Source organism: Liolophura sinensis, chromosome 3 (genome assembly GCF_032854445.1).
Source record: "Liolophura sinensis isolate JHLJ2023 chromosome 3, CUHK_Ljap_v2, whole genome shotgun sequence".
NCBI lineage: Eukaryota > Metazoa > Mollusca > Polyplacophora > Chitonida > Chitonidae > Liolophura > Liolophura sinensis.
The window spans coordinates 5,870,991-5,889,023 of record NC_088297.1 but is presented as its reverse complement, the minus strand read 5'-3'; the positions used below and the strand labels follow the sequence as shown (position 1 = coordinate 5,889,023).

Below are 18,033 nucleotides of genomic sequence, written 5' to 3'. Positions count from 1 at the left end.
CATAGGTAGGCGGGGCTTCTTGAAAACAACAACAACAGAGACAGAAACTCGATATATTTGCACGATATTCAGGTAAATTTGATATTTGAATTTAGGTCAAATGCTATTTCCAGGTTTTATGCGTATTGTGTCTTGAGCGTTAGGTTTGTCAAAGTTGCAAACAAGGTCGCAACATTGTGGTTTGGGAGGAACACTGGGTAATGGACGCTGAATTAGCAATGATGCATGACATGGACACTCGTGTCGCGACACTGTACTGACAGAGGGTGACATGGAAATGGCACAAGACATCCCTCTTATTGATTGAATCAGTGTAAGAGCCGATAAAGTCAACGACAGTTCTAGTTCGTGGATTAAATAAAATTAGGAAGACAAAAATGAGATTGTTTTTTCGTGAGTTATCACCATTTTTTTTCTTAGTTAAAGTTTTAAACATGCAGGTATGTAATTCTGTGAAAATGTAGATCTTCTTACAGCTTTTTCTGTAATTTTGGATTCACAATAGGTAAGACATTGAGTTGGGGATCCACGCTGTACATCAGACATTGAAGAACATTTCGCAGTACATACCAACCCGGTATAAGTAGACTTATAAGTACACAGTTATCAGAGATGTTCAACATGTGGTACCTTTTGGTCCACATAGCTGTCATGAAGTCCTTGGGTCCAGCAGAAATAAAAATGTGCTTGAAACCATTCAGAGAATCCTGTCTGCAAAATGCTACATGTACCAAAATGTATGTGCACACAGCAACAACACCAACCTATATGTAAAGCCAAAAATCCACACTGTGGTGTAAAGCCATAATTATGCATTTATTCATTCTAAAAGCTGAAAAGCTGTTCAATTTCAATCCTTCTGCAGTATTGTCAGGAGAATTAACTAGGCGATGTAAGGTAGTTCGCTACATTTAACTTGTAACACTCAAATTACTTTTAAAAAATGTTGATATGATAGCATTTGTTGTGAGAACAAATAATATGAAATAAAAAATGGGGTCGCCAAAATACTTCGTCGATAATGCCTTTGCATTTGTCATTTTACTCCTATATACTGTGGACAACTATAAAATGAATGTGGGAATCAAATAACAAGTGGAGGTCACCAAACAACTGTTTTGTCTAACGTGAGTGCAAAATGCCTTTATATGGGCGATTAGTATACCTGCAGGAGTGCAAAGTGAGACAGCATTTTAGTTCCTCTGCAGCATCAGCAATGTGACATCACAGTGAGCAGAGTGCATACGTCACAGATGTAACTGGGCAAATTACAAATGCACGAAAACCAGCACACAAATTATGAATTTGGACTGTAGTGATCTGCCTTAAACTGTAGCGAGCTACGTTAAATTGGGTGTTATCAGCTCATTTCTCAGAAGGAAAGACAACTAACAATTTAACCATATGCCATGGGATATACCATATTAGAGAAAACAGAGACACAATGTCGTTTCAGCCATTTCCCACAGTCATATTGCTGAAGGCAAACCAGAGTTCGGATGATATTCAGGTTATGGAAATAAGTCACACCTTATTAATTATCATTGATAACATAGTGGCACTTTTGATTTTCTCTGTGTGCAGGATTTAGGTATCTCAGTTTATATGCAAAAGATCACAATAGTAAAAATGTATGCTGTTTAAACTTTATGTGGGATGCTTCATTGATTCATGAATGCCTTTTATTTGGTGTTGTCTTTTCATTTAAGCTAGCTTCTCTAAACAGTTCTGATATCAAAGTGTATGTTTCTTGGGGGTTTTTTTTATTGGTCACAGTGCTAACATTCATGACCAAAATATGAAGAACAGTTAACTGATTAAGGATTGAATCAAATGGGATCTTTCTCTTTCCATCAGAATTGTTAACATCTGACAACACACAATGAGTGGGAGCCCCGCCCCCCTGGACTTGGGGCGGCTGGAAATAGATGCCAAGGCGTCAGCTGCCAAACTTGTGGCCAACCTGCTTCAGGTATGTTGCTAGTTAACAATTTGTTAATTTGCGCGGCGTGTTTGTTTGTCTGGAGGTTAATATTGCTTTTAAGTTTTCACTTTCAACACTATCCTGTGAAATGATTTGACTGAAATATTGACCAAATGCATAATTACTTATAGGTTATCGGACACCCTTCTGACACACAAAAAAATAGTCCACATTACCCTGTTTTCGTTCAATAAACTACAATTATTAATTAATTTAGTGTACACCAAACATCTATTATTTCAAATTTAGAGGTGTTCAAATTAGAGCATACTCTAAAAAGCCCAAATTATGGAGAATATTTCTTGATAAATTAAACTTCGGCATTTAATAAAATTCCCTATATTCATGTGTACTTACTGTACAAAATTTCTTGAAATAATCAAATCAAATGTATATTCCTGTTACGTTAGCAAGTAAGACATTATGGGCAAGAGAAAAGTCTGTCTTTACATCATGTTGGATAGCCTATGTACATACACTCACCAGTTGAATGGTGTTTAGCTGTCATATCTGTCTGAAAGCACGTTTTTGTGATGGCAACATGTCCCCCAAGTTAAAGGTCCCAGCACCAGGTTTGGCCGACTGCTTTCAGATGAAGTCCCCTGTTGATAAAAGATAAACAGGGCTACCATTCCGTGGTATTTACACATTTACATGTGTATTAATTTTTCTCAAACATTTATAATATTTTGGATAAAATTACCCTCAAGTGTTATATTATCAGAATATTCCGAAAAGTTGGTTATCAGAGAACCGCCTATATTCAATGTAAAAAGTGCATTTACGCTTAAGCTATAACCAGGCATTAATTTTGCCCAATGTAATCTACTAACATGGTGGCTAAATTGGAAAGTGGTGTTTGGCTCTGGCAAGACCTGGGTTTGAACTCTGATCTTTACACCTCTTTCCAAGATGTAATCTCTGTTGACTCTTTTAATGTACGTGTAGTTGCTTATGGTGTGTCCCCATATGAATGTTCACGGAGTTATAAATTATTAAAATTTGGTGAATTGATAACTAAGGGTCATTCACTAAGTTATGAATTATCAATATTAATAGCGCACTGTATATTTATATATGAGGGTTGTTTCTGTATCAACAGCGTCCTGACCAGTTGGAAAAAGTGGATCACATACGCCGACGAATGGTCAGGAAAAAGGTAATTGTTCAGTGAATTTTTGGCGAATTTGTTGATTTGACTTTCATTGTATGATAAATCACAATGTTTCACTGCTACAAAGAGGGTTAAGATTTACCAAGGAATCAATAACATGGATGATTAAGTTTCCTGACAGTGAAGTTTGCTATGAGTGTGCTGTACAGCTGTTTTGCTGTCAAATCAGTGGCGTTGCAGCTGCTCTGGCTGCACAGCTCGGGACGTTGTGGTGTTTCCTCCAACCTTAGCCTTATCTGAGGCTTTCATAAACCCAATCGCTTCGGTGCTCTAATGGTTAGAGCGTCCACTTTTGAGTTGGCTCGCTGCCTTGTATGGAGAGGTTAGAGCAAGGAAACTGGACTGGTTTGCCCGGTGTCAGTATAATGTAACTGGGTGGGGTGTCATATCTGGTGTCTTCAGCATGATACTTCAGTGGCAGCAGCACTTTAGCGGCATGGTCTCGCCCTGCCACAAGAAGACAATACACACACACCTAATGGCTCCTCGTCGTCATGTGACTGAAACAAGGTAAACTACGACGTTAAACCCCAAACATTCATTCATAAATCAAATAGCAAGATAAGTAAAAAAAACATCAGGTATTTCAAAATCATTTATGTTTTTCACTTTTGTGCACTTCCTTTGCCAGGCCTCAGTGGAAGCCATGTTGAAAACTGCTGTCCAGTCTCAACTGGATGGGGTGAGAACTGGTCTGAACCAGTTACAGAGCGCCTTGCAAGATGTGTATGAAATAAAACAGAAGTAAGTTTGTTGTCTTTGGCAGTTGCACTGAAGTTGGCTCTTACTTCCTGATGCTTATAAACTATACTGTTATTTTTGGCCAGTAAGATCATGCGTTGTTCTCTCCATGCAAAATCCTTTGTAAATGTCGCCAAATTTCTTCCAATAACCCACAAATGTGATCCTGAAGGACATAAAAATCTCCCTCCCACAACAGCCAGGGGTAACCAGTAGCTGGCCTGCCGTCACAAGGGATCTCCATCATTGTTAGTGTAAGGAACTTTTTGTCGAGAATATTTCACTTATACGACGGCGGCCAGCATTATGGTGGGAGGAAACCGGGCACAGCCCAGGGGAAAAACCCAAGACCATCCGCAGGTTGCTGGAAGACCTTCCCACGTACGGCCGGAGAGGAAGCCAGCATGAGCTGGATTTGAACTCACAGCGTTGTTAGTGTAAGGAACTTCTTGTTATGGATTGTGCTTTGTGCTCACCTCTGATACGATGAGCAGTTAACGGTACTGATTGAACCCCCCCCGTGTCAGGTTACTGGGTGGGTGGGGACTGGTGTCTTCGGCATGGTACTTCAGTGCTGGCAGCTTGTTTGTGGCGTGGACTCTCTCTACCATATACATACATGCTATGGCTTGACAAAGCACAAACCAAGTAAGAGTACAAGAAAAAAACAGACCCAATCTTGTCCGTCAAGATTTCAAAGTTTTGATGCATCTGTATCATGTATGCCTTTGATGAATATACATTAATTCTTCTTCCCTTTCAAACACCTTTGCAACTAATATTTTGAAACCCTCTGAGAGAGCTGTTTGGTGTAGAGAACCAATTTGCTCAGTTTTATGAAGCTTATATCTTTAGTGACATAAATGATTCATGTTAGCATCATTTTGCAAAAACTTATGGGCTGAGAAATGGAGGTTTATTGTAAACAGTTGTTGGGAGAGAAAAAATAGAGCTCATCAGTTAATTGTTTTGGAAATGGAAATGAGCATATTTATGTACATGAAGAAACAATGATTTTCTTTCATTTGCTGAATTCATTTCCACTTAATTTTACTTTAATTTTTTTTTAAGTCTTTGCTGTCTCCTATCATAATTCAGTTAATGTTGGCAGAAAAGACTTTTCTGTATTATCCTATCGTTATGATAAAATGTGAAAGAAGTTAGTCAGTGAAATATCATTTTATTTGTAAACAGTTATGTAACAAAGTCTCATGGCATGAAGTATAAACGTAAAATTGTGAAGTACTATGTAAAACCCCAAGCATACATACATACAGTATAAAGTAAAACAACAATAGAAATGAATGAGCAATCTTCTAAAGACAATTCTGGTGAAAATGTCTAGCAAAGTTTAAATTTTACTCTCTACAGTGGGTTAGGCAACTAGAATTTTATTTTGTGATTTACGGTCCAACACTATAAAATCCGAAAATGAAATCCAAAAAATAAAATTGAAGTACATCTTTTTAGTTTGCCCAACCATCAGTTAATGTTTTGTATGATTGTCCTATATTGATGACTTTCTAATCACGTAATTGTAGTTTTAACAGGAAAAATTTCTGGGATAGTTCACATTTTCCACAAATTAAATGATTTTGATTTTTATTTTCAGATCCTTGTCCAACATGGAAAAAAGGTTCATTCTGTCTGTAAAACAAAGGTTTTAGTACATTTGCCCTAACTCTTTGTGTTTTTTTTTTTTTTTGCAGCTTGGATGAGATTGAGGAAACATATCAGTCCATAGTGCCTTTGCGTCAAAAATTACAGGATGTCCGCTTCGAAAACTCCAATTACTGCCAGGTGAGAAGTTATCTCCCTTTCATATATTTCATGTTGATGAAGCGATGAAAAGTTTCATGTTGACAAAGCAATGAAGGGTTTGATGTTGACCAAGTGATGAAATGTTTCACGTTTATCATGCGATGTAAAGTTTCATTTTTGCCAAGTGATGAAAGGTTTCATCGTGAACCAAGCGCTGAAAGGTTTCATGTTGACCAAGTGATGAAAGGTTTCATTTTTACCAAGTGATGAAAACTTTAATGTGATTAATTGATGAAAGGTTTCATGTGGACCAAGCGGTAAAAGGTTTCATTTTTACCAAGTGATGAAAACTTTAATTTGATTAATTGATGAAAGGTTTCATGTGAACCAAGCAGTGAAAGGTTGACTAATTGATGAAAGGTTTCGCGTGGACCAAGCATTGAAAGGTTTTCATGTTTCAATTGATTAAAGGTATGATGTAAAGTTTCAGTTTTGCCAAGCAATAAAAACTTGAATTTGACCAAGTGATGAAAGGTTTCATGGTTACCATGTGATTTGAAGTTCCATGTTGAACAAACAGTGGAAGGTTTCATGTTGAACAAGTGATGGAAGGTTCCATGTTGAACAAATGATGAAAGGTTTCATGTTGAACAAGTGATGAAAGGTTTCATGTTGAACAAGTGATGGAAGGTTCCATGTTGAACAAGTGATGGAAGGTTCCATGTTGAACAAGTGATGGAAGGTTTCATGTTGAACAAGTGATGGAAGGTTCCATGTTGAACAAGTGATGGAAGGTTCCATGTTGAACAAGGGATGGAAGGTTCCATGTTGAACAAGTGATGAAAGGTTTCATGTTGAACAAGCAGTGAGCGATAAAAAGTTCAGTTTTTGTCTTGAACTTTAGAGACCTATCAAGAGGGCCAAAATGTGTTATGCTGTTATTTTAAATGTCCTTTTCATAAAGTTAAACCTTCCAGATGTCTACATGTATCTAACTTTGAGTGGACAGTGGCATATTCAGTTTTATCCGAGGTTTCCCTTTGACCATCCACTCACTCCAGTTGATATATTTAGAAACATCGATGATGGGAGATACGCAGCGAACTTGATATGTTAGACTAGTCCAGACATTTTATTGTGTTGTAACTGTGTGGCCTACCATGTAACTTCAGTTCTAGGGTACAGATCGTTGGAAAGTGCAAATACTTTATAACACATTATTAACAGTTAGGCGGGGCCTCCGTGGCTCAGTCGGTTAGCGTGCTAGCACAGCGTAATGACCCAGGAGTCTCTCACCAATGTGGTCGCTGTGAGTTCAAGGTTTCTTCTCCGGCCGTATGTGGGAAGGTCTGACAGCAACCTGCAGATGGTCATGGGTTTCCCCCGGGCCCTGCCCAGTTTCTACCCACCATAATGCTGACCGCCGTCGTATAAGTGAAATATTCTTGAGTACGGCGTAAAACACCGATCAAATAAATAATTCAATAGTTAGGCAAATTGGGTTTGATTTATTAGTCTTACACGTGGCTTTCAATCTGTCATATTGTTTACATGTGTAATTCACAGGTGATCATGTTATCGTGGGAATCTCCCCTGCCTCATTTGCATGTTATCGGGTTGGGCGGACAGTTTAGACGAGTGACGAATTTCCCCGTTATAATTCTTTTAATTTTTCGGAAGATATAATAAATCCAGGAGGTTTAATCAGGAGTCACATGCAACTCATTTTTGTATTTAGCTGAACAGACTGATAAATTCTGAATTTCCTTTGGCATTACGTCCTTGTAGTCATGAATTGACCCTTGTACAACTGATGTGCATGTGTATTTTTGAGAAGTGATCAAAAAATACCCCAGTTAAATTGATAAACATTTCTTTTTTCAAACTCTGTTAGTGGTTGTGGATCAGTTCTGACACATTGTTCTCTTCTGTTGTCATTTCAGCTAGCCACAGCTGTAGAAAATCTCAAACACATCTTCACAGTGCCAGAAGGTGTGAGGAAAACTGAAGACCTAATCAATGAGGGGAAGCTCTTACAGGCTCATAAACAGTAAGTTTGATTGGTCATCAGGCTTCATTTTCATTGGTCGTCAGGCTCAATTTTGATTGGTCATTTTTGATGTGTCATATGGCTCAATTTTGATTGGTCATCAGGCTCAATTTTGATTGGTCATCAGGCTTAAGGTTGATGTACACTTTTGGATGAAAGTGTAAATCCAGTATATCGGTGACTGGTCAAGCAGACATGAATATCCGAGTCACGTCACTTATTTTTTTCCCGTCCTGTGAAGCATGTGCAGCGTTGTGTCAGCATGTTCATCCCTGATTGTCATCATGAAAGGTACAGTGGTGTATACATGTTGTATGCAAAAATGCAGATGTTTTATAAGACTAAAAATGGTGCATGTTTCAGTAAATATCACTGTATCCATTACATATTAATTCAAAAAACATTGATTGATTTAATTTTAGTGATTTTTGGACATCGCAATGAGGGATATTTTACCCCCAAAATATCTCTCTGATAAACACAACAGATTCATGGCCTGATACTGGTGAAAGAACATTTTGAACATTTGGCAAGCAGTTGTCTTGTAGACTGTTTGTTTGAAAACAGGTTAACTCTGATCCTTGTTGTTTTTTATTTTGTCACCAGTTTGACGGAATTGGAAACTTCCCGTGATGATTTGCTGTTTGAACTACATAAACAACCTAACAAGAGCCCGACAGATAGAAATGTGAGTAGACACTGGCCATAACAATGTGAATAGACATTGGCCAAGACAATGTAAACAGACATTGGCCATGACAATGTAAACAGACATTGGCCATGACAATGTCAATAGACATTGGCCATGACAATGTAAATAGACATTGGCCATAACAGTATGAATAGACATTGGCCATAACAATGTAAATAGACATTGGCCATAACAATGTAAATAGACATCGGCCATGACAATGTAAATAGACATTGGCCATAACAGTGTAACTCTGCAGTTCATGTATGACATGCTCATTACAGATAGAAATACATATTCTTTAATTCCTTCTACCTTTTCGCATGTGAAAGAGCAACTTATGCATGTTTTTAATTTGATTTTAGAGACAAAACTACATTGGCGGGATTGGCCAATTTCAGTGCTTCACACAAAGTATAATTTTATCAGTCTACACAGAATAATGCCCTCAGAATTTGCTTGAATGAAGATCTTGTAAACATGCAAAAAGGTTGAATAAACATCTTGTAAACATGCAGAAAGGTTGAATAAACATCTTGTAAACATGCAAAAAGGGTGAATAAACATCTTGTAAACAAGCCAAAACTGTTGAAACCGTGCCATGTTTCACCTAAAGATTAGGTATTTTTCAAATGACACATTTTTCACTCTGTAGTGCCATTTTTGGGGAGTTTTTTTGTGAAGTTTGATCACCATCTTTTAGCGAAACTAAAGTGTTTACAACAAAAGTATTAATTTCAAGGCCTTCATGTGCTTCTGGGAGTGCTTTTCTTTTCATACCAAACCTTTGGTGAAAAACTGTAAACATATGAGTAAACAATGAACAAAGTTTAGAGCAAAAAAAAAAAAAAACAGTTTTAAATGTATTTAAATGGTCTGTAAAGCTTACCTTACAAGTCGAGTGTTTTAAATGCATTCATGTTGATCAAGAAGTAATGAAGTTAGTCAAGTATACTATAATCACCTTGTCCACCTGTCTGTCTGTATGCAGACACACATACTGGAATCACCTTGTTTGCCTGTCTGTCTATCTGCAGACACACATACTGGAATCACCTTGTCTGCCTGTCTGCCTGTCTGTCTGTCTGCAGACACACATACTGGAATCACCTTGTCTGTCTGTCTGTATGCAGACACATACTGGAATCTCCTTGTCTGCCTGTCTGTCTGTCTGCAGACACACATACTGGAATCACCTTGCCTGGCTGTCTGTCTGTCTGTCTGCAGACACACATACTGGAATCACCTTGTCTGCCTGTCTGCCTGCCTGTCTGTCTGTCTGCAGACATACATACTGGAATACCCTTGTCTGTCTGTCTGTCTGCAGACACACACTGGAATCACCTTGTCTGCCTGTCTGTCTGTCTCCAGACACACATACTGGAATCACCTTGCCTGCCTGTCTGTCTGTCTGCAGACACACATACTGTAATCAACTTGTCTGCCTGTCTGCAGACACATACTGGGATCACCTTGTCTGCCTGTCTGTCTGTCTGCAGACACATACTGGAATCACCTTGTCTGCCTGCCTGTCTGTCTGTCTGTCTGCAGACACACATACTGGAATCACCCTGTCTGTCTGTCTGTCTGCAGACACACATACTGGAATCACCTTGTCTGTCTGCAGATGCACATACTGGAATCACCTTGCCTGCCTGTCTGTCTGTCTGTGGACACACATACTGGAATCACCTTGCCTGCCTGTCTGTCTGTCTGCAGACACACATACTGGAATCACCATGTCTGCCTGTCTGTCTGTCTGCAGATGCACATACTGGAATCACCTTGTCTGCCTGTCTGTCTGTCTGCAGACACACATACTGGAATTATCTTGTCTGCCTGTTTGTCTGTCTGCAAACACAAGGCATGGATATCCATGAAATTTTATAAAGACTTATTCTATTGGCTTAAGCTTAGTGCTTTAATTTTTATGACATACAGCACAGTGTTTACAAGTTACCCACGACAGATATTTGCTCGGGAAGATGGATGAGGTGTTATTTTGGACAACTACATTCTAGTTTGAGTAGACTAAGTATATTGTTTCCTTGTACTACTTTTTTGCAGACCCTGAAGCACTATTTTGCGGATGTGGAGAAGCTGTCAGACTCTCTAGGCAAGCAGATCTTTCTGATTCTAAACCGTACCCTGATTACAGTCAGACGGGAGCCCAGCATCATCGTCACCGCGCTACGCATCATCGAGAGAGAACAGAGGTAATAGCGGCTAAACACCACTGCGGTGACACAGTGAAAATATGGTCTGTTTTGTAAACGGTAGACCAGGGGCCGATTCCGACAAAGCATTTCTGACTTAAATCAAAATTAAAAAAACTCTTTCCAGTGCTAACTTGTTGGTAAAGGAAGTTGAAATTGTGACACATTGGCGTTTAGATAACATTAATGCAGTGGTAAAAATGTTCAGATTTTGACTAAAGTCATTAGTGACTTTGTGGAATTGGCCACTGAGGTTTAGTCCAGAATCAAGTCATGCTTCAGACTTAACTATTAGTAATCTTGGCACTGCCCAACTGGGCATTCAGTGTGAGAGGATTAGGCCAAGCACTGGTGTCGGTGTAATGTGAATGGATAGGGTGTCATGTCTGGTGTCTTCGGCATGAGGCTTCAGTTAATCCATGCACATGACTATGCACATTTTTTGGCTTGTAGGGACAAAATTAATCCCCCTGAGAAATACATTGACGATATAGCATAGCTGCCGACACACTAGGCATATTTTTCTGTTCATCGTCATCAGTAGATTATGTCGTGTGACCCAGTAAACCATGTGACACAAACAAAATGTCAGAGGTCAACACAATTCTGCATTGTTTGATTGGTCAGCTTGATCGCGGAAATTTGCTGGAGCGGACACACTACACGGACAGAGTGAAATCGTATCTGACATGTTTGACGCAGTCAAGTTCCGGGATGGATAAGATCGCTAGCAAAATACGCCGTCGCTGCCGTGCACACACTAGCGGATTTGGGGAAATTCACAAAATACACCTGTACGAGCGAAATGTGTGCCGAGCTTTAGGCAATGCCATGATATGTCCAAAATAATGTTGAAAGTGGTGTTAAACTGCAAACAAACAAACAAGCATTTTAACTCAATGTTATTTTCGGTTTTGTTTGGAGGCTACTGGCTATCAACAATTATAGCCTACAACTGTACGTCACACGTGGGAATGTTGTCAGTTAGTTGCCGGTAGTTTACTTTGAAAACATCTGTTTCCTCTATGAATAAAACTGATCACCAGCATGCTACCATGGTGCAGTAACTCAGAAGCATCTTAACAATGCGGTCTCTTTGAGTTCAATCCCAGCATGAGCTGGCTTCCTTTGTGGCCATATGTGGGAAGATCAATTAGCATCCTGTGGATGGTCGTGGGTTTTCCCCGGGCTAGGCCACTGTTGTCGATGTGAAATATTCTTGTGTAGGGCGTAAAACACAATCAAGTAAACAAATACATGAAAATACTGGTGAGATTTGTTTCAGTATTTCATGTCTGTTATATAAATAAAATGAAGCAAAAACTAGCCTTTGCATGTTTGTTAGTTTCCTGGAAAAGCTAAGCTCAGTGCTGGTTTCTCACAGGCCCTGGGGCCATTTCCACAAAGCCATTTCTGACCTAACGTAAACGATGAAGGTAAAATATGGAGTAAGGTTCATCATACAGATGACTGAAAACTATACATAAATATACTTTCATCTATTTTTCAGGTTTTTTTATGATTGTTGAAAGGCATTCAAATATTTGAATACTGTGGTAGGCTTTGTGAGCAATACTAATGGTATTTAGGAACTCACACGTTACATCACCATTTTTATACTCCCCCGCCAATAGGCAGAGCATATTATGTTACAGAGGTTTTGTCTGTCCGTCCGTCCATCCGCCTGTATTCGTGTCTGGGCTATAACTCCAACAGTTTTCCACATAGAGTTTTAATTTTTGGTGGATACGTAGATACACAGTTGAAGATGTGTCGCGACTCAAATTTGTCCATTTTCATGGTTGTCATGGTTACCAGATTGCCATTTCCCTATATATACTATATACATGTAAATAGATATGATTTCGTGTCCAAGCAATAGCTCCAACAGTTTTCCATGCAGAGTTTAAATTTTTGGTGGATACATATATGTAAGTACACAGATGACGATGTGCCGTGACTCACATTTGTGGATTTTCGCAGTTGTCATGGTAATCAGACAGCCATTTTCCTGACATATACTATATAAGTAGATACGATTTCATGTCCTGGCCATAACTCCAACTGTTTTCCACGCAGAGTTTAAATTTTTGGTGGATGCATAGATACACAGAGAACGATGCGGCAGAATGTACATTTGTCCATTTTCACGGTTGTCATGGTAACCAGGTAGATGTTTTCCTTTTATATACTATATAAATAGAAATGCTTTCATGTCCGGGCTACAGTTCCAACTGTGTTCCTCATGAATTTTTGATTTGAGATGGCAACATTTGTCCACTTATACGGTTGTCATGGTAACCACATGCCTATCATCAACACCCATGAAGATTCCCCCCAGGGGTTATACTCACCACAATGCTGCTGGTATTCTTTTATAGATTTCAAACAAATGCATTTGTTGGGGCGTATGTTGTGTTTACCTGAACTTTTGTTTCCTGAGGTTCACCAGAAGGAAGGAATTATGGTTAACATTATTTCAGTAATCTTTTGCTCATGTGTAAAAAGAGTTATTTCAACATTCGGTAAGGGGATTAGAGTTCCTAAACTCTGATGGTATGATACATAAAGCCCAGCTCAGAATTCATATGTTTGAACACCTTTAACTCTTTTCACCAAAATCTAAACAAATAAATGAAAGTATATTTTAGCATAGTTTTAAGTGGTCTATTTAGTGATTTTTTTGAAGCCTTTTCATTTAAGTCAAGATTTAAAATATGATTTTGTTTCTTATTATGGGGTTATAGAGATGAAATACTTTAGCACCTCCTGAATTTTATCTTACATGTGTAACAAACCTGCCAAAATTTCAACTTTCAGTAACAAATATATGTATTGAACATTCAGACGAGTTTTTAAATTTTGACTCACATCAAAAGTGGCTTCATGTTATTGACCCCAGGCTTGTATTTCGTACATTTTATTGTCTGATGTCGGGTAATACATTTCCATGGTGTATCAAAAAAAACACGTTGTTACATGCCCCCCTTCCACCTACCCACCCACCCCCTCAAAATGTAATAAAGAAACGTAATAAAGGCATGACTTCTTACTAGTGTCTTACTCACAACATTCTATCACCTCGTTTTCTCAGAACCGATGATGCAGTCATTAAGCGGCATGCACAAACAGGATTTATCCCCCCTGGAAGACCCAAGGATTGGAGGCAGAAATGTTTTGCCAAACTGGAAGAGTCAATTTCTGAAAGGTGTGTCCTCTGAGAAACTGGTACATGTACAGAATTAAATTTTCTGTGAAAATATGTTTACAGCTCGTATTCCAGTTTGTCAGGAAGTAGTTTTTCAGACTTTTTTTTTTCAAAATGACTCAACAGCTTCATAACTTTGTACATGTATATAGCTTCACCATGACAATTACAGTTCATATATGGGTTTGACACTGTTTTGAGCAAAATCATGGCCTGCTTACTCAATGACAGTTTTTGGGACTTTATTTTTCAAACACAAAACTGCCATCGTATATTTGAAGTATTACATACAAGTGAAACATCTGTCAGCTTGCCAGTGAACAGTAATCAGATAAATAAATCAAGCAGACGTGAGGTTCCAGTCTGACTCCATCATGCTGACACCATCATGCTGACACCAGTAACACAGTACTTTATTTATTCTGTACCTATTCAAGACCAATTCTATTTTGTGTTTTACGGGTGAGGCAATAGTAAAAATGCAAAATCTAAATAAACATATACTTAAAAATCCCCCATTTTGTTTTGTCCGATCTTGATGTTTGTTTATGATTTTCCTGTTTTACACAGCCTTCCGATCACATAAAATTGTCTTCAGCAGAAAATATTCCTGGAACAGTTCACATTTCTTTCCAATTTGATAATTTTGTCAGTTTTATTTGTATGCTCTCCTGCGATATTCCAAAAAGATACATTTTGCTTATAAAACAAGAACTTGAATCAACGAGGAACAGCTCATTCTAGTGACCTCGGTCTGTTTTAACTGGCCTGGGTTTGTTTTAACTGGCCTGGGTCTGTTTTAGCCGGCTTGGGTCTGTTTTAACCGGCCTGGGTCTGTTTTAATCGGCCTGGGTCTGTTTTTACTGGCCTGGGTCTGTTTTAACCGGCTTGGGTCTGTTTTAACGGGCCTGGGTCTGTTTTAATCGGAATGGGTCTGTTTTTACTGGCCTGGGTCTGTTTTAACCCTCCTGGGTCTGTTTTAACCGGCCATCCATGTGTGAATGTTGCAGGATAGAGGGAAATGAACCGGATGACAGAACAAAGAACAAAATGTGGCTGGTGAGACATTTAGAGTTGATTCGACAGAGAATGATTGAGGATTTCAGGGTCATCAAGGTACGGATTTTTTTCAGATTTGGGTCAGTCTAAAGGTTAAGGTGTGATTGGCTCCGTCTTTTGTTCTGGTTTGCTGTCGCATTGTTTTATCTGTCTTCTCTCTGGTGGGTTTTTTTTTTTTTTTTTTTTTTTTTTTTAATTTCTTCCCAAATTTGTTTGCTAACCTCTTACACATCTGCCTGAATGGCAGTAAAATGATTTGTCAGCAGAATGACAAAAGTTAGTTTATCATATCTCCATTTTTAGAATGATTTAATTTATAGCAAATCCTATGAATTACTGAGTTATGCCCCTTTACAAGACCAATTTAACGCATGTATTTGTTTTCTTTCAGACACTGTTACCACCAGTGTTCCCCCCGGAGTATGACATTGTTCACAAATACCTACACATGTACCACAATGCAATAGGGCATCATGTAAGTAAATTCAGAATGTTGTGTCAGCCAGAGATAGTTGTGTCAGCCAGAGATAGTTGTGTCAGCCAGAGATAGTTGTGTCAGCCAGAGATAGTTGTCACCCAGATAGTTGTGTCACCCAGAGATAGTTGTGTCACCCAGAGATAGTTGTGTCACCCAGAGATAGTTGTGTCCCCCAGAGATAGTTGTGTCACCCAGAGATAGTTGTCACCCAGAGATAGTTGTGTCACCCAGAGATAGTTGTGTCCCCCAGAGATAGTTGTGTCCCCAGAGATAGTTGTGTCACCCAGAGATTGTTGTGTCACCCAGAGATAGTTGTGTCCCCCAGAGATAGTTGTGTCCCCCAGAGATAGTTGTGTCACCAAGAGATAGTTGTGTCACCCAGAGATAGTTGTGTCCCCCAGAGATAGTTGTGTCAGCCAGAGATAGTTGTGTCAGCCAGAGATAGTTGTGTCCCCCAGAGATAGTTGTGTCCCCCAGAGATAGTTGTGTCACCCAGAGATAGTTATGTCACCCAGAGATAGTTGTGTCACCCAGAGATAGTTGTGTCACCAAGAGATTGGGTACAGTTATATATAGAGCATTGCTTCTACATTTTTGTTCTGTTCAGAAAGCTCAGCTGGGATGAATCCTGTTTTCTAATCTGATTAGAGGAGTAAACCCTGCCTACAGTTTCTTTGATGTCCAAACCTTTAAAAGGCATTACACATGTGTACACATGAGAAACCTAAACCTTTAAAAGGCATTACACATGTGTACACGTGAGAAACCTAAACCTTTAAAAGGCATTACACGTGTGTACACATGAGAAACCTAAACCTTTAAAAGGCATTACACGTGTGTACACATGAGAAACCTAAACCTTTAAAAGGCATTACATGTGTGTACACATGAGAAACCTAAACCTTTAAAAGGCATTACACGTGTGTACACATGAGAAACCTAAACCTTTAAAAGGCATTACACGTGTGTACACATGAGAAACCTAAACCTTTAAAAGGCATTACATGTGTGTACACATGAGAAACCTAAACCTTTAAAAGGCATTACACGTGTGTACACATGAGAAACCTAAACCTTTAAAAGGCATTACTCGTGTGTACACATGAGAAGCCTAAACCTTTAAAAGGCATTATACGTGTGTACACAAGTGAAACCTAAACCTTTAAAAGGCATTACACGTGTGTACACAAGTGAAGCCTAAACCTTTAAAAGGCATTACGCGTGTGTACATATGAGAAACCTAAGCTGAACATCCCCCCAACTTCAAATTTCCCAGTAGAATATCACCCCATGTTCTAAGCAAACCTCAAAACACTTTTCTAAACTCAGTATAACTCCTAGAATCAGGAAAAATGGGCAAGTTAGTCATGGATGAAATTTAGGGTCCTTTTGGGTACATACTTGTAGATGTAGTTGAGATAGGGTTTCCTGGGTTAAATCTTGCAGCCTTGGTCATGCTTGAATAATTGTACCATACCTACCATTTATCTGAGGCATCACATAACCTGAACTTGCCTATCTCTCACATTAGCCAATCAGAATCGATTCTGTATCCTTTAACCTCTGACCCAATATGTACATCTTTAACTGGACAGAACAGAGAGAGTTGAGAACCTTTACTTGCTTTTCATCAAGTACAAATTCCACATCCCGCAAAAAGTTACTCTCCTCATGCAGAGGTGCATGGCGTTCCCATATAACACCTCTGCTGGAAGAGCTGACAAATCTGGTACAGATATGTAATTAATACCATCCAGGACAACCGTCTCATCGTGTGCTGTAATTGTAGTAATGTTACTGGGTGAAGCAGGAGGTGAATACAGACCAAATTTGACCGAGTTCATTGATAGAGATCAGGTTTTAAGTGTGGGGAATATTTGTGGTGCGTTTGTGGGCGAGCGGTGATGCCAAATATTGCCAAAGTAGTTTTTATTCCATTGTAAATGTGAGACTTGCTAGTCGACGTCCTGTCTCTGTTTGATTGATTTATTTATTTATTTCATTGGTGTTTTATGCCACACTCAAGAATATTTCACTTATACGATGGCGGCCTGCATTATGGTGGGAGGAAACCGAGCAGAGCCCGGGGGAAATCCACAACCATCCACAGGTTGCTGCCAGACCTTCCCACCTCTGTGTTTGATGTGTGAGTGTTAATGAAAACTCAACTCCACTTTGAGCTATGGAAATTTCTTTGCCAAGATCTAGTGCAGAGCATTCATTGGCTAACTCGGATTGCGTCGCTTTTCACTTGTATCAGAAAACCAGGTGTGTTTTAGCAGAGCGTGGAATTGATAGATTTGAATGGTCTGTTGTGGAGAGAGTAGAAAAAGTCAACAACACAGTTGTTTCATCCCTTGTTAATTGAAAGGCACGTGTTAAAAGATAAGAGACCAAGACAAACTGACTACCAAGACAAACTGACTACCAAGACAAACTGGCTACCAAGACAAACTGGCTACCAAGACAAACTGACTACCAAGACAAACTGGCTAGCAAGACTTATAGAACTTCTTTTCTTGGCTAAACAATTAGATTGATCATTGGTCTATGTTTGATTTGCTTTACAGCTGAAGGAAATGATATCTGAGGAGCTGGAGAGGAATGAGATTGTCTCCCTGCTAACCTGGGTCAATGGATACGAGTAAGTAAGAGAGATTTTGTGGCCGAG

At 39.1% G+C, this 18,033-nt stretch overlaps 1 protein-coding gene across 3 annotated transcripts in view; it reads left to right on the top strand.

Moving 5' to 3' along the window:
• The window catches only part of LOC135463682 (exocyst complex component 3-like), a 34,480-nt gene continuing 16,447 nt past the window's right edge, over positions 1 to 18,033 (top strand). For all 3 annotated transcript variants that reach the window (XM_064741062.1, XM_064741061.1, XM_064741060.1), the window contains exons 1-12: positions 1 to 72; positions 1,858 to 1,972; positions 3,087 to 3,143; positions 3,790 to 3,902; positions 5,609 to 5,699; positions 7,604 to 7,710; positions 8,317 to 8,398; positions 10,469 to 10,617; positions 13,712 to 13,825; positions 14,836 to 14,941; positions 15,276 to 15,359; positions 17,933 to 18,006. In XM_064741062.1, coding sequence (XP_064597132.1) covers positions 1,883 to 1,972; positions 3,087 to 3,143; positions 3,790 to 3,902; positions 5,609 to 5,699; positions 7,604 to 7,710; positions 8,317 to 8,398; positions 10,469 to 10,617; positions 13,712 to 13,825; positions 14,836 to 14,941; positions 15,276 to 15,359; positions 17,933 to 18,006 — 1,067 coding nt within the window. In that variant the 5' untranslated portion in view covers positions 1 to 72; positions 1,858 to 1,882. The remainder of the gene's footprint in view (positions 73 to 1,857; positions 1,973 to 3,086; positions 3,144 to 3,789; positions 3,903 to 5,608; positions 5,700 to 7,603; positions 7,711 to 8,316; positions 8,399 to 10,468; positions 10,618 to 13,711; positions 13,826 to 14,835; positions 14,942 to 15,275; positions 15,360 to 17,932; positions 18,007 to 18,033) is intronic.